The sequence below is a fragment of the Cyprinodon tularosa genome, unplaced genomic scaffold, assembly GCF_016077235.1.
Source record: "Cyprinodon tularosa strain WSP-4 unplaced genomic scaffold, ASM1607723v1 ctg353, whole genome shotgun sequence".
NCBI lineage: Eukaryota > Metazoa > Chordata > Actinopteri > Cyprinodontiformes > Cyprinodontidae > Cyprinodon > Cyprinodon tularosa.
This window is the reverse complement of record NW_024039067.1, coordinates 702,652-718,722: the sequence shown is the minus strand read 5'-3', so window position 1 is coordinate 718,722 and position 16,071 is coordinate 702,652. Positions and strand designations below refer to the sequence as shown.

At 37.8% G+C, this 16,071-nt stretch overlaps 1 protein-coding gene across 1 annotated transcript in view; it reads right to left on the bottom strand.

Moving 5' to 3' along the window:
* The window catches only part of LOC119790020, a 28,267-nt gene that overhangs the window by 5,278 nt on the left and 6,918 nt on the right, over positions 1 to 16,071 (bottom strand). Inside the window, exons 2-3 of the mRNA XM_038295305.1 lie at positions 12,121 to 13,479; positions 4,448 to 4,618 (exon numbers count right to left, since the gene is read on the bottom strand). Of these exons, the coding sequence (XP_038151233.1) occupies positions 4,448 to 4,618; positions 12,121 to 13,479 (1,530 nt within the window). The remainder of the gene's footprint in view (positions 1 to 4,447; positions 4,619 to 12,120; positions 13,480 to 16,071) is intronic.

Sequence of the window (16,071 nt, the reverse complement as noted above, 5' to 3'; positions counted from 1 at the left end):
GCGCCACATCAACCAATCAGAAAAGCTTATCTGGGAGCTGGCAGGGAGACAGACACAGCACTGCTGATGCAGAGCGGCATGATCACTCCTCTGAAACAGTTTATTAACGCTGGTGCCCACAGTTTGTACCACATAGCTGAAAAACGCTAACATCTACTTCCAGCCGCCACCAACAGTAGGGGAAAACCCCAAGAGGTGACCGGGCCTGAGGCAGCTGCTGCTGAGGATTCCCAGTACCACCGGTATGTGGGGGTCTGAGCGGCTCCAACAGAGAAATAATATTTGAAGGCAGCATCGTAATCCTGATGAACTGACTGCACAGACAATAGCTACGTTTACATGCGCAAAATTTCCCCGATCCGATCCAAACCTTGGTTGATCGGAAATTCAAAATCTCCGTTTACATGGACACTAAATGAAATGATCCGATCATGACGTGTGTATACATGTACCAAGCGTTGGATCAGATTAAATCTTTTAAGCATGCGCAGAACTTCCTGCCAAACTTGGCAGTTCTGTCTGCGTCTGGTTTTTGGGAGGCCTGACAAACGATGCGCTCGGAGCGAGCGGAAAGAAAAAAGGAGAGAGGAGGAAAAAAGCGCTTGGCAGCGAAATGTACGAGAGAAATAGAGAATGAGCGATTGAGCCGGCGTGGGAGAGCGAGTGGGCTGTGGAGAGAGAAAAGAGGAAGAGGAGGAGGATAAATTCCTGCTTCCTGCAGCTTTAAATGAACTTGAGTGTATAAGCCGGCGTTCCTAGACTCTCCCCGCCATGTTGTTCACAGCGAGAGCGAGAGCGACCGGTGGTTTCCTGTTGTTGACAAGGCGGAAAAACTTCACGCTGACGTCGCACACATGCGCAGTGAAGATTATTTTACTCTTCAGATCCGAATGGGTGTTTACATGGACGCCAATCGGAATGGCGATCAGCAAAAACCACCTCTCTCTTTCGGAATTAAATTTAGATCCGATCGGACCGAATCGGATTAGAATCTTCAGTCTGACATGTTTACATGAAACATTTTTGATCTGATCAAGCCTTCAATCCGATTAGTTGTGTCCATGTAAACGTAGCCAATGTTTTCAGGTGGACTTTCTCACTTAAAAATATATTAAAACTACTGTACTGACCCAAATATAGGACTACCCTGATTATAAGATGACTTTCCCCTTCTATGGACTTGTTTTTAGGAAGGAAACAAAACCCCACAAAGAAAAAAAAAGAAAAGTAATTTTATTTGGTTTACAGATACTATTTTATGTTGAAGTGCTAACAATTTTGTTGAAATAATATTGGATTAAAAGATTTGTGCAAATATACAATAAAAAGTAAATAAATAAAAAAAACAGTAATGACACATTTAACTGAAATCTTTATCTTACTTCAACTTAAATGAAATCTAAACTTTGCTCACCGAAAGTCTGAAAAACCTCCTCCTCTACCCTCTGCCTCGTTGTGGTCGCTGTCACTTCTACTCTCACCCCCCCCCTGCAGCTCTGATATATGTATATATATATATATATATATATATATATATATATATACATATATATATATATATATATATATATACATATATATATATATTCAGGAATCTGGAGAATATCAAACATGTTTGATTTTCTCCCGACCGTCGTGGGCAAAGAAGGATTCTTCTTTTCATTCCTCCTCTCAGATGTAAACACAGCAGCGTGGCGGGGATGCAATGAGTGAAATGCAGCTCCGTCTGCAAAATTGATGGACCGCAGCAGCCACGCCTGCTCAGCCACGTCCTTTTTCCAAATATGTCGTCCCCCTTTCTTTCTAGAACCCTCAGCACAAAATTGCCAAGGCAGCGCGGTTCACTATAGTGAGCTTAATATACCCCTTCTATTTGTTTGGCTCACTGCAGAGCTGAGTCCGACGTGATTTTTAGTCGTAGTGTGAGCAGGTAGATCGCATCAGAGCATCGGGCCGAACATAATCGTGAGCTGTGAACTCACACTGTAAAACTAAACCCTGTGTTTAGTCGTACGGTGTGAGCAGCAGATGAGTGCAATGATTGAAAAAAATTGCACAGTGTACGCCAGGCTTTAAAGAGCTGAAAGTGAACTATTTATAGGTGGCCATCTTGGATTCAAACACAGTTTATCTGAACCCTTTGTGTGCCTTCCCACTGAGCATGGTGTCTACAGCGGTGGACACACATGGTATCCCTACGCAGACTGCGTGGTCACCACTATGCTCTAATGGCATGCTACAGACCTGAGTGCCATCAGACCTAGCGTCCCCACATGGAGCAAGCGGCGATCACTGAAGTTAAAAAATATGAACATTTTCAATGAAATCGAGTTGTGGCACAATAAAAAAATTAAAAATAAAATCAGGAACCGGTTGTTTGTGACGTAGGTTTAAGACATTAAGACAAAGCTTTGTTCAGTCTGAATAGATTATAGAGGAAATAATAACAAAGGATGAAATAAGGAATGATCTGTAGAGGTTATCAGTTGACTTTAAAAAAAACATTTTAATTTAGCCCTAGTAGTTCTACTTTTAGAGCTTTTATTGTGAAGTCCCAACAGCAAGACCATCACAGGAAATGCTATGGGGTTGTCAGGGGTAACGACAGGTCCAAAGCAGAGGGTCTGGGAGGCTGGTGGTTTACTAAATATCAAACAATAATTCCAGCCACTAAATATGATAAACATGCCCCTTTTTCTAATCATTACCAGCATCGAAAATACATGTGATGTTATTCAATTCTTTTATGTCAGGAAACTAGAGCAGGACTAATGTCTGCTGGGACGGTGATGTCACCAGCTTTAATAAAAATCATTCACCAAATCAGTAGAAATGATTGTTTTATCTGCACAAATGAAGTAGCACTGAAAAGTAGGCTAGATAATTTTTATTCAATTCGAAACTTAATGGGGGTGATAGTTGACCTCTGGATCTAATCTAATCAAATGGATGACCTAAAAAATTATCTTTTAATATCTCTGAAACCAAAGGAGCAGAAATCACAACTTAACTGCACTAAGCTGCTCTAATGGAGTTCTAACCAATTAGTGTTATATTTTTTTCACACCAGTGAGGTGTCAGCTTCACACAGCTGACACTTCTATTACTTCCTGAACCTCAGCAGCTCCTTTGTTTCCCATCTTATTACAGGTCAAACTGACTAATCTAGGAGGATATGGCCACTGTTGTCATGGTTACTTCCTTTTGTGAATAAATGTGACATGCCAGCAGCATCTCAGGAGTTGGTCCACCAGGAAAATTAAAGTTTAAAACCAATGGCTCAATCCAAATACCTTAAACGTCATCAAAGCTACGGTGGAAGACAGTCGTCATATTAAATGCTACCTGAACAGTGCTAAATGTTAAGAAGGAGTCACAACCAGGAACATGTATTATTGGTAACTGGCTTAACGAGAAAAAGGGGCATCTATAGCCTGAATGTTTAAATTGCATGAAATGCTGGACATTGAACCGCAACGATTTATGCAGAGCCAAAACGTCAAACTTCTGCCAGTATCAGAATAAAACTTTATATTCTGTTTACAGGCAGTATTGGTTGCTTTGATGCCATGGAGATTACTGACTTTACATCTCTCATCTTTGCTGCTCACATTTCTGTAGAGGTCAGTTTTCAAAGAAACTGCATAAATCAGGATGTCAGGAATCTCTAACAAAAAGAGAAAAAATATAACTCTCAATCAATCTGATGGTTGAACAACTTAAATAGTTTATTAAAAACAATTCATTCACGTGCTGTTGTGCTCATAATTATTGGATCAGACCAAAAAAATAATTTTTTCATTAAAAGATGGTTTATTTTGTATATATGACGTTCATTTAAACTGTGATTAATTATTTACAGAGCCTGTAATTAAGTTGATTAAAGGTTTTAATCGCCTCCCACCACTAGTGATTATTTGAGAACAGTTTTAGCAAAAAAAGTAATGTAAATACCTTTAGAAGATGTGAAGATATGCAGGAAGACAACAATATCAAGTGGGTTCAGGCTGAAATGTTTTAGTTAAAGGTAAAAAATTGGAAGGAAATATATTTGCATTCCTGCTCCTTCTCTATTATCACTGCCTCCTCTGACAGCAATAGGTTTCGGTATAAATGAGCTTTAAAAAATGAAACCAATTTATTGTGAATACTCAACCTATTGGGATATGAAAAAAAAATTTATCGTTCTAACACTAAATACGTAAAAAGCAGAAAAATAGTAAAAAAAAGTTTCATGTAAGAAAAACAAAACCAACCAAGAAGTGAGCGCTGGATTTATAGATACTACTATAGATATAGTATTTTGAAAAGATATTTAAGATGAAGATGAACTTCCAGTTTCTTTGGTTCATTTAGAAACGAGGCGAATAATCATCCGCTGTATAAACTAGTCCCCTGTGGTAATCTGTTTTCCAGTTTCAATCAGAGCTCTGAACCGCGGACCTACCTGCAGGTTCTGGTCTGATCCGGATTTCCAGCTGATAGCCAGCAGTCTGACGATTTCAATATTTACTATGAACAGAAGATCACAACACAAACCATTTTCCTCTCTAGAAGAAACTGATCGCTCCCTAAATGTTGACGCTACCAGAATGGTATTGTTTATTTCCGCCGGATATCACTGGCGGACACTTAGAGAAACAGCTTCTCCAATTCAAGTTCCGTTTCTGATGTTCCTGACCGCTGATATAAACATATCGATCCCTTCCACCAATGGGAACCGACGTGATTTGGTGGCGTCATCTTGTGGCGTTCGACAGCTCCTCTCAGTGTAATGTTAGCAAGCACAGAATACATTTTGATCAACTGTAACTCGCTGAACATTGAACTAATTTTCAAATTTTTTTTATGAAAACAAACAAACTGTGTATTTAAATATTCTGAGTGGGGCTGAGAGTAATAGAGTATTCTGATAAGATGTATATGTGTTGCAAAGCACAGCCACTCATACATTTTTATAATTTATTACTACTGTATATCCAGAAACATATTTATTCAAGTATGTACAAATATACATACACATTTCGTTCATTATATATATATATATGTATATATATATATCTATATATATATATAGATATCTATATATATCTATATATATATATATATATCTATATATATCTATATATATCTATATATAGATATATATATATATCTATATATATATATATATATATCTATATATATATATATCTATATATCTATAGATATATATATATATCTATAGATATATATATATATCTATAGATATATATATCTATATATCTATAGATATATATATCTATATATCTATAGATATATATATATATATATATAGATATATATATATATATATCTATATCTATATATATATATATATATATATATATATATATATATATAGATATATATATATATATATAGATATCTATATATATATATCTATATCTATATATATCTATATATCTATATATATATCTATATATATATATATAGATATATATAAATAATAAAATTAAAATAATTAAAATAAAAAACTACCGGCGCATTTTATAAAGCAAGGCCCCCCCCTTAAAATTTGGAGGATGGTGGGAGAATTGAGAGGAACAGGAAAACACAGGAGAGAGGAGAATATTATGTCAAGACTTGGGCTGAATTCCACCTTTTTAACTATGAGGGGAGATAAACGACAATGGAACAGATTCTTCCTTACTGCAGAAAAGGAAAGCAGTTGTTGCTATGGCAACAAAGTGAAACCACATGTGCGAGGTTGTAGCTCTGAGGCACAGATTAAAATTACATTAATCTTTTTTGCTGGAGCCTTATCAGCCAAAGCCAAACGAAAGCATCCAAACATGTGGAATTGAAATGGAAGCTAAAGGAAACGACTTTCTGTTTCCAAGTGTGGCAGGAACCACACTTGAGTTGTGAATTTAACAAATTATAATAGTAACACTGTAATGTCTGGTTATCTGCTTATATATATATCCCTTTAACTGTTGAACTATTTTGAGCTTTTATCTTATGTTTTTGTATTGTTTATTTGTATATGTATGTACTTTATCAATCTTTTTGTAATATATTTGCCAATGTTTTCCTGGTTTTATCTATTCAATTTTTTATTAGTTCATTCTTTTTCTTCTGTCTATCACTGTGTGGTGTTGCCATTTTGGCTGTTTATTTGTTCCCCTTGTTTTTCTAGCATAAAGCGCTTTTCTGTAGGGCTCCAACTAACAAATATTTTAAAAACCAATAAATCTGTCAATTATTTTTTCAATTAATCATTTAACAATCGCATGGTCAAAGGTTCCTTAAAAAAGACTATTTACAAAATAAACCAGATGAAACTCAAACTTTTCGACTTGTTGAGTTCTTGTTAAAGCATACTGACAGATGAAGAAAAAAAGTTTTTGGCTTAAATGCAAAACAAAAAAAACTATTTTGGTATAATTACTCCTCTGAGTGGGTCACTCTGTCAGTTACAGACATGTTTTAGAGTCTCTACACTGCACTTAATGATTAATCAGTTGCTAGATGAACTGCTGGAGTGCTTTTTAGAGCCTCAAACCTTCCAAAGAAGTTGTTCAGATCCTTTAGGTAACACTGACTTCTTAAATGAAATGAAAAAGTTCTTTGGAAGGTTTGAGGCACTAAACAGCCTCCAGCAGTGAAAGCTGTTCCACACCAGGAGGAGGAGGCACTTAACCTGGACGTAGCTGAAGTGAAAAAAAAAAAAAGAGAGTCAATCCAAGGAAGGCCCCAGGGCCTGATAACATACCTGGGTGGCTGTATACGGAGTGTGCAGATCAGCTGGCTGGTGTCCTCACAGACATTTTTTACACCTCGCTGGACCGATCCTTAGTGCCAGCATGCTTTAAGTCTGCCACTATCATTCCAGTCCCAAAGAAACCTCAGGTCACCTCAGTAAATGATTACCAGCTTGTCACACTGACTCCAATCATGAAGTGCTTCCAAAGGCTGGGTAAAGAACACATCGTCTCCAGTCTGCCACCAACATTCGACCCTTTCCAGTTTGCCTACCGACGGAACCGCTCCACTGAGGACGCCATCTCTGCTGCTCTCCACCTGAGCCTGGCACACCTGGAGGAGAAGAACACCCACGTGCTGATGCTGTTCCTGGATTTCAGTTCAGCTTTCAGCACCATCATCCCACAGCATCTGATGGGCAAACTGGAACAGCTGGTCTTCAATACAGCCCTCCGCAATCGGCTAATAGATTTCCTCACCTACAGACCTTAGTCCATCCGGGTCGGACAGAACACCTCTGATGTCATCATCCTAAGCACAGGCTTCCCTCAGGGCTGCGTCCTGAGCCCCCTGCTGTTGATGACGTAATAAACATGCCGCTTTGTTTTAAAAAAATACAAATATAAAAAATATAACTGCGGATGTCTGGGGGACATGTTCTGAATACTGGCAAACCATAAAGAATAAATTATGAACAGTTTAGTTTGTGCCTTCAAGTCGTTGCTCATAGGAAGACGTTACTTGGATATAACCTAACGGAATATCTTCAGAACAGCTCCAAATTACACAAAACTCATATCGGTGAGTAGAACATGATGTGATAACGTAAAATCAAGGGCCCAATGTGAAATGGTTTGGCTGTCATTTAAGGAGAGATTCTAATATATCGGCAGTGTTGGGGACTATAAATCCGATACGGTACTGCTGTTGAAATTCCTCAAAAATGCTTACAGCCCCCAGAATAACAGTTAGAAGTGATGGAGGGTTATTGTCACTGGATGATTTAAATAATAAATATAATGCCTAATTCTCATCCTATGAATATAGAAAAATTATAAATTTTATATCACAAAAAACATTGATGAATTTAGTTTAAGGTCACCTTAGTACATTCCATTTCCTAAACTTAAAAATACCTTTATTGAAGGATTTAATACATGAATAATGCAAAAACAGCTTTTTTTAAAAAGCGTCTACAAATATCTTATATCACAATCCAAAGACTTTTTCTTTTAAAATAATTCTCCAAACTTTATATCCGTGCATTGAGAAGCAAATATCTTAAACCTTTTTTTCCACCTAAATACAAAAAGATTAATCTAAAAAAATATGAAATTTTTCCTTCCAGCCGTTTCATATGCTCCAAATTTAAATTCAAAGTAGAAGAAAGTCTTCTATGTGAGTAAGAGGAGGAATGAACAGAATTGTTTTTTTTTTTATTGTAGTAAAACCCAAATATTATTTTCCTCATTTCATAACTTAACTCTTTAAATTAGGGATGCACGATATAATCGGCCCCCTATCGGTATCGGCCTATATCGGCCTTAAAACTGAATATCGGACATCGGCCAACCCACCGATATTTAACCCGATATTTGATCAGCTTCTGAGTTTCTAAAGTCTAAAAAAAAAAAATAATATTACTTCTTCTTCTTCCTCAAAAACTTCTTTTTTACAGACTTAAAAACTTCTAAAGACGAGGGAAAAATATTAATACATTAAAATATCACAATATCTTCATATGCTGATATATTGCCATTTAAAAACACCATATCAATCTCTTTTACCAATGAAATATTGCTATATGTCATCGTTATGCTACGAAATCCCCCGAAAATTCACGAAATTTTGCCATATTTTTATATGTTGATATATTGACGCGGTATCGATCTATTTTACTAACAAAATCACACAAGAATTTGCAAAATATCACGAGAGTTTGTAACAGAACGATGAAATTTCACGAGATTTTGAAAGTAAAATAGATCGACCGCGTTTTTAATAATCAATTTGATATCAGCATATAAAAATATATTTGAGGAAATTATTTTTCAAAGTGTCAGAAATGGATAACAAAACTGCTATTTTCAATGACTGCTTATTTTTGTCCAGCTTTAATATCGGTATCGGTTATCGGCTACATGAGTTTTAAAATATCGGCATATCGGATATCGGCCAAAATCCCAATATCGTGCATTCCTACTTTAAATCCTTAAATATATTATTTTCTCTCCCCATTTGCAGTGAAACTTGATATTATTTCCCAAGATAAATCTACAAATGAAATAAATATACCTACTTTGTCCTTAAAGAAAATGTCTACCACAGAGGCTAAAAGAAATGGCCCAGTCCCATTTCTCTCTCTTGCACTCATTTTGGGCCTTAGCACTCGGTTTTGCGCATTCATGTGTAAAGGTAATGTGTCCCAATAGTTATAGGAAGTGCCCTACAACCCTTAAAATGATCCCTTCAGACCGAGTGAGGTCAATAGTTGACTTGGAACGAAGAGGCTTCCCAGAACACTTTGCGAACTCATTCAGCAAAAGAAAAATGCCATCTTACCGTTGAAAAGAACTTCAAAAACGTAAGTATCTTTTTACCTTTAACCACCACCATTTTTTTTTTAAATAAGTCGCAATATCTTAGTTAAATATAAATACAACCAAATTCTGTACCGTTGTGTTAAAACATGAATATTGCAAAAGTGAGATTTTTTTATAATACACAAAACTACCAAGTTGTTTTTTGTTTTGTTTTTTTACGTAAAGTAGGATGATTATGCATGACAGCTTTTAGCAAAATCCCATTATCACCATTTACCTGTAAATGGTATAATGTTATGAATAATTGTCATTGCTCTTGTTCACACGGTAACTGTTATAAGGCAGGATTTTTTTAGGTTTATGAATAATATCTACATAGTTCTTGGGCCAATCCATATATATATTAAAAAAAATAAAACTATGTCCAATGTCTTCTCTGTCAGCACAATGAGTTATCACTCTCAAAGAATTACCAAGAACAACATTTGTGATTTTATTATTCTTTTTTATTTCCTTCAAAAAGTTCAGTCTCACATAGTGTATTGCAGCGGTCCCCAACCTTTTTTTTTCACCACGGACCGCTTTATGTCAGACAATATTTTCACGGACCGGCCGGGGGGGGGGAATACGATCAAGTAACATGATACGACTGGCATAGAATCAAATACAAACAGCATAAAAATAAAACAACAAGCCAGTCCCATCTAGGTGTAATCGCAGACAATGACACACGAAGTGTGCTCCTGATGTCCAGTCTGCTCCGTAGCTTTGTTTTGGTCGCTGTAACCGCAGAAAATCCCGCCTCACAAAGATAGGATGTTGTAGATAGGATGAGTCTTGAACTGAATTAACCTGTGTCAAGAGGCACAAATGGACCGACTGATGTAATTGGGAGAGAATACCGCAATTTTTTATATTTTTCAAAATAAAACATCACTCAGACTCTGATCGTCGATAAATAATATATATATATGTATATATATATATATATATATATATATATATATATATATATATATATATATATATATATATATATATATATATATATATATATATATATATATATACACATACACTTTTTTTTGTGCGGCCCGCTACCAAATGACTGATGGACCCGTACTGGTCCGCGGCCCCGTGGTTGGGGACCACTGGTGTATTGGACCCTGCCCTCCACCAAAAAAAAGTATTCTAGAATGTGAACGCAACATGTTGTGTCTAATCTTGTCAGCTTATGCGGAGTGTGGAACAATCCAAGGCCCTAATAAAGTTTAGAGCAGAAAATGAGGAGCAGTTCACCAAGAACTACAAAGCAATTCTGGGAGTGAGTAGTCTTACCTGCTGTTTTAACAATCCCATTCTGATCATGCATTTACCCATCCTAATGTTCATCACTGTAGGACAGCAGTCAAAGAGCTTGGCCTTACAGGGAAAATCACTGGCCGCAAAATTGCTGCCACAGGCAGCAAAAAAAGCAGGAGCCGAGTCCATTTTCCACCACTGTACCCCCACCAACACTGATGCCATCCACAGCAGCACGCCCTTCTGTCCTTCAACACCAGCTGTTCAAGCCCTCCTCACCCAATCTCCCAGAAAGAGGGCAAGAACAAAACAATAATGGACTTCTTAAATTTCTTCAAACGAGAGTCGGAGAAGGAGCAAAAAAGGCACAAGGAAAATGAAGCCAAAACTGAGAGGTCCCTCTGCCTGTTTACAAAGCTTGAAGAAATGCAGTGAGAGCTGTTTCTGTTTACCTTTTAATGTACAATCAGTTTCAGCTTGTTTGGATGATTTTTGTTTTTTCCCAGTTTATTTGAAATACTGTTCCATATTTGTTATATAGTTTATGTTATTCTTTTGTAAAATGTGAGTTCAGCTTCCCGAATACAAATATTTTTATAAATCAAATTGCTTGGTTGTTGTTTTTTTGACTAAGCATCACCAATTCATACAGTATGACACATTATAAAACGAACTACAAAGCTATTGCACATAATATAGAACTTTAATATAATGTATTAAAAATATAACAGCTCAACAATATAGACCATAAATAGTAATTATATACAAATTCTCATAACACATATCAAATATGTGCCTGAACTTAACTATTTACAGGATTTGCCTGCGTGGTTATTGAATATAAACCTTTATAATTTAAATAGTCTGTAGGCGCTGCCTTGCTGGGGCGGTCTGGAACAAAGGGGGTGGGGCGGCTAAGCAGGATGCACAAATTTAAGAGTAAGTGACAGTCATTCTCCCCACATGTCCATCACAATTTGTTGATCGTGGAGATATTTGATAGACAAAAACTTAAAATATACTAGATGCTTATATCTGAAAATCCCGACCAGAAGAAGTCGGTAATTGTCCGATCAGGGTAGTAACAAACATTCCAAGGTGCAAAGTGAGGAAAAAGCAGAGCGCTGTGTTGACCTCAGGGACACGTCAACCATTAAACCAACCTTAAGCTGCTACTTATACCAGCAGCAAAGACAGAGACTCTCCCAGCTGACAGGCTATTATGCTACTACGTAGCTTGCTTTTCCAGGTAACGGCCTGCAGAACCTTTAAAGACTAACAATAATAGACAGCCTGCTGCCTCTTAAAAATTTACCGCTCACTATTCTACGTATGACAGCTTATTAAATATTTATATCAGAAGAGTATACCAGATGAACCAGTATGGTGGCCGCATCTAAAAGATATGATAATAAATTAACATGATTTAAGTGGCATAATCTTTTGGTGTAGTTTCTCTGGTTAAGGTCTTCAGATAATAGTTGAGGTAAATTGTTACCATATAAACTAACTTGAACAGCTTTTAAGTTTTTTTATTCGTGTGAGTCTTTCTGTGACAAGCCAAATTACTGCTGTTTCTAAAAAACTTCTCACACATGTCACAAGGATATGGTTTTTCACCTGTGTGCGTTCTCCTGTGACTAGCCAAATGGCTGTTGTTGCTAAAAGATTTATCGCACAAATCACAAGGATAAGGCCTCTCATTTGCGTGAGTTTTAAGGTGACAATTCAAAACGTGACTTCGTGTAAAAGATTTCCCGCACAGCCGACAGGTAAACGGCCTGTTTTCTATGTGAGTTTTCTTGTGACTAGCCAAATTACTGGAGTCTGTAAATGATTTATCACACAAGTCACAAGGATAAGGCTTTTCACCGGTGTGAATCCTGTAATGAAGAACTAGATTAGCCCTCCTTTTAAAAGCTTTATCACACAAGTCACAGCAATAAGGTTTCTCGCCTGTGTGAGTTTTAAGGTGATAGGTCAAATTTTGACTTTGTTGAAATGATTTGTTGCAGAAGTCACAGGAATAGGGTTTCTCCCCAGTGTGAGTCCTGAGGTGGCGCACCAGGTTAGTCCTGGTTATAAAAGATTTATCGCACACGTCACAAGAATAAGGCTTGTTACCTGTGTGGATTCTCATGTGAGCGGGCAAATAGTTACGCGACATAAAACATTTACCACATATTTCACATGAAACAGAACCTGCTTTGGGTTGTTTGACCTTGAAATCGTCCACTTTAGGCCTTTTGTCTCTGGAGTGCTGATTGGTCATCTGTGGATGAAGATCTTCATCTCTACTTGAACCCAACCCTTTCTGGTCGCCTCCCTGTTGATGCTGGTTCTCAGCTTCAGTGAATTCCCCCGTCAGGATGCGGATAGGGTTTGGTTCGGGCCCACAGTCGTCTTTTTTTTCCTCAGTAAGTGTCACCATAACGCTGTCGGTCTCCTGCTTCACTGCAAGCTGATCTTCATCCTGATCTCTGTAGTGATCCTCCTCTTCATCTTTGAACTTTGCAGGCACTTCTTGTTCCTCTTTCGTTTCGAATTCCTTCTTCATCTCAGTCATCTGATCCGGTTCTGGTCCATTATGAAATATTTCCCTATAAGCAGCAGGTCCCATCGAGGCATTGGTCTCCTGCTTGATTAGGAGCTGTCTTTCATCCTGTAGGATCCACAGATCAACATGTTCTGGTCCAAATGGTTGAGCTTCTGGTTCGTCTTTTGGCTCATTCATCTGCTGTGGTTCTGGTTCTTCTATTCTATTCTGTGCTTCTTCTATTCCTGTAATGTTTGACATCTGGTAGTCAAGAATAGAGTTCCTCTCCTCAGGGATTAGAAGATGGTCTCGAATCACCCAGGTGGTTACAGACATGGCTCTGTAGAAGGTCTGGGAAATGAAGAACAGGAGAACATTGATACGGTGAACAGATGGGGTTCTGTTTATCTGCTGTGAAGACCAACACACACATGCAGCAAGTTTTTGGTCAGCAGGTCTCACTGCTGTTTCCATTGTCAATGGAACCAAAATGATGTGAAGCTGAGAACTTTCCATGTTTCATGCAGTCATTCTTAGAAACATTAATAAGTGTTTCAGCCATGAATGTTATTTAATCTAGAGATTGACTGATACAGTTTTTTTTAAATCAGATTATTTTGATATAAGTTAATCGATCCCTGATATCCGTTGCCAATTTTGGCAATATTTTTTTCAGATACATATGATAATAAAAGTTATGGAGCAGCTGAACTGAAACTGAATTTCCATTGTGGGATTAATACAGTCTCTCCTAACTGGAAGTTTGTTATACAAGTCTCAACTTCATAAACATTTTTTAACAAATCTAATCAAACACTAAAGAGTGAATTTTTAAAAAGAGGGATTGGCAATACTTTGTGTGGAAAAGAAGTTGCACAGTGACAATCCAGGCGGGGTCCTCGCCAGCGTAATGCTGGAGCATAACGAGCCTCCAAGCTACACTGAAATCGAGTCCCTTTGACATCTGGGCTTCATGTCCAGCGGAGTTCAACAAATATGCTGGTGAGGCTGTGACTCTTAAAGGTACATTGGAATTATGCGGATATGCTAACTTGTAATTCAGGTGTTTTCAAATATATTTCCTCATTATTGCTCAGAAACATGAAGGAAACCCTGTGAAAACGGGAACCCAGCTCACCGAGGCAGGCGGAACCATTAATGCGACAGATATGCAGCCCTGGGCATAATAAAAATTTCCACATAATCATGCTAGCTATGTTAACTTACCTTAAAGGAATAGTACACCCAAAACATGATTAGCCTTCATTTTCTACTCACCCCAATGCTGAACAACACTCTGGAGTACTTTTTGATATCTCAAATGCATCTGGAGATCTGGGAGGCTTCTTGCTGTCTGCTGACATTCAAATAATGGAGGTCTATGGCGCCCGAGGCAGAAAGGTCCATAAAAGTCAACAAAAAACGTGTCAATATTCCTCCATACTGCTCGTCCAATGTATTCCAAGTGTCCTGAGTGGATAGTGTCCATAATTTACTCGAAACGAAGTCATTTAGAATGTTTTTAGAGCATAAACAGTAGTGTATAGGATTTCCTAAAAGCGCGTTCACGAGACTACGGAAACCGCGGCAGACCAAACCAGATGAAAGTGCGCATTCAGCGTCTGCTCTGCCAATAATGCAAGCGTAGAAGAAGAAATGTGCTGTTTACCTGTGCAAAGAAAGAAACAACGAAAGAAAAATGTCTGAGGACTTCAGTGTTGAGGAAGAGCAGGAGTTCTGTGCCGAGCTGAATGCGCACTTTCATCTGGTTTGGTCTGCCGCGGTTTCCGTAGACTCGTGAACGCGCTTTTAGGAAATCCTATACACTACTGTTGATGCTCTAAAAACATTCTAAATGACTTCGTTTCGAGTAAATTATGGACGCTACCCACTCAGGACACTTGGAATACATTGGACGAGCAGTATGGAGGAATATTGACACGTTTTTTGTGGACTTTTATGGACCTTTCTGCCTCGGGCACCATAGACCTCCATTATTTGAATGTCAGCAGACAGCAAGAAGCCTCCCAGATATCCAGATGCATTTGAGATATCAAAAAAGTACTCCAGAGTGTTGTTCAGCATGGGGGTGAGTAGAAAATGAAGGCTAATCATGTTTTGGGTGTACTATTCCTTTAAGGCTCACCATTCAACACCAGAACTATTTTCAACAAATCGGCCTTTAGTGGCAGTGTAGGGCCCTATAAAATCAGTTTTGTTTTTTCCCCAATTCCGTTTAATTTTTTCCCAAATTCCGTTTTTTCCGTTTTAATTTTTGAAAATTCCACTTTTTCCATTTTATATATGTATTTTTGTGCTTCCAATCAATGGAATGTTGACAAAACTTGCAAAACAATAGTTCATCTGACACGTAAAAGTCACAAGGGAACTGCTCGGCTCTGTACTCAGGGCTTAGCGTCGTGTTTCTCAACTTTTTCACCAAAAGCAGAGCTGTGGAGAGCCACTTCGCCATTCTTTCAATGTTTTGATGGGGGAGGGTGAGCGGAAATGACGGAGTGGGAGGGATTGTGTCCCAGATTTGCGTCCCCCCGGTGTGCATTTCCCCCCGACGTACGTTCTTCTCCCACACAAAAACAGATTTTAATTTCAAATGTAGAAATTCTGCGTTTACACTAGATTCCGCATTAATTTGCCAATTCCACGATTCCATGATCGCGGAAATTATAGGGCCCTAGCAGTGGGAACGGCTCACTGACATCTGTCTACCTGGGTCAGAGGACTGGGCAAGTGACCCGTGTTAAAGTCGCCTGCCCAGCACTTTATGTAGAGCTTCTATAGTGTAAAAACTATTTCAGATTTCAATTTTGACAAAAATCATGGAACATTGAGGAAGCTTTTTGACCACTTTTCCCATTGCTGGAAAAAAGAGAAACTTGTAATTCTCTGTGTTTTCCTTTATATTAAAGCAGACAGACTTATGAT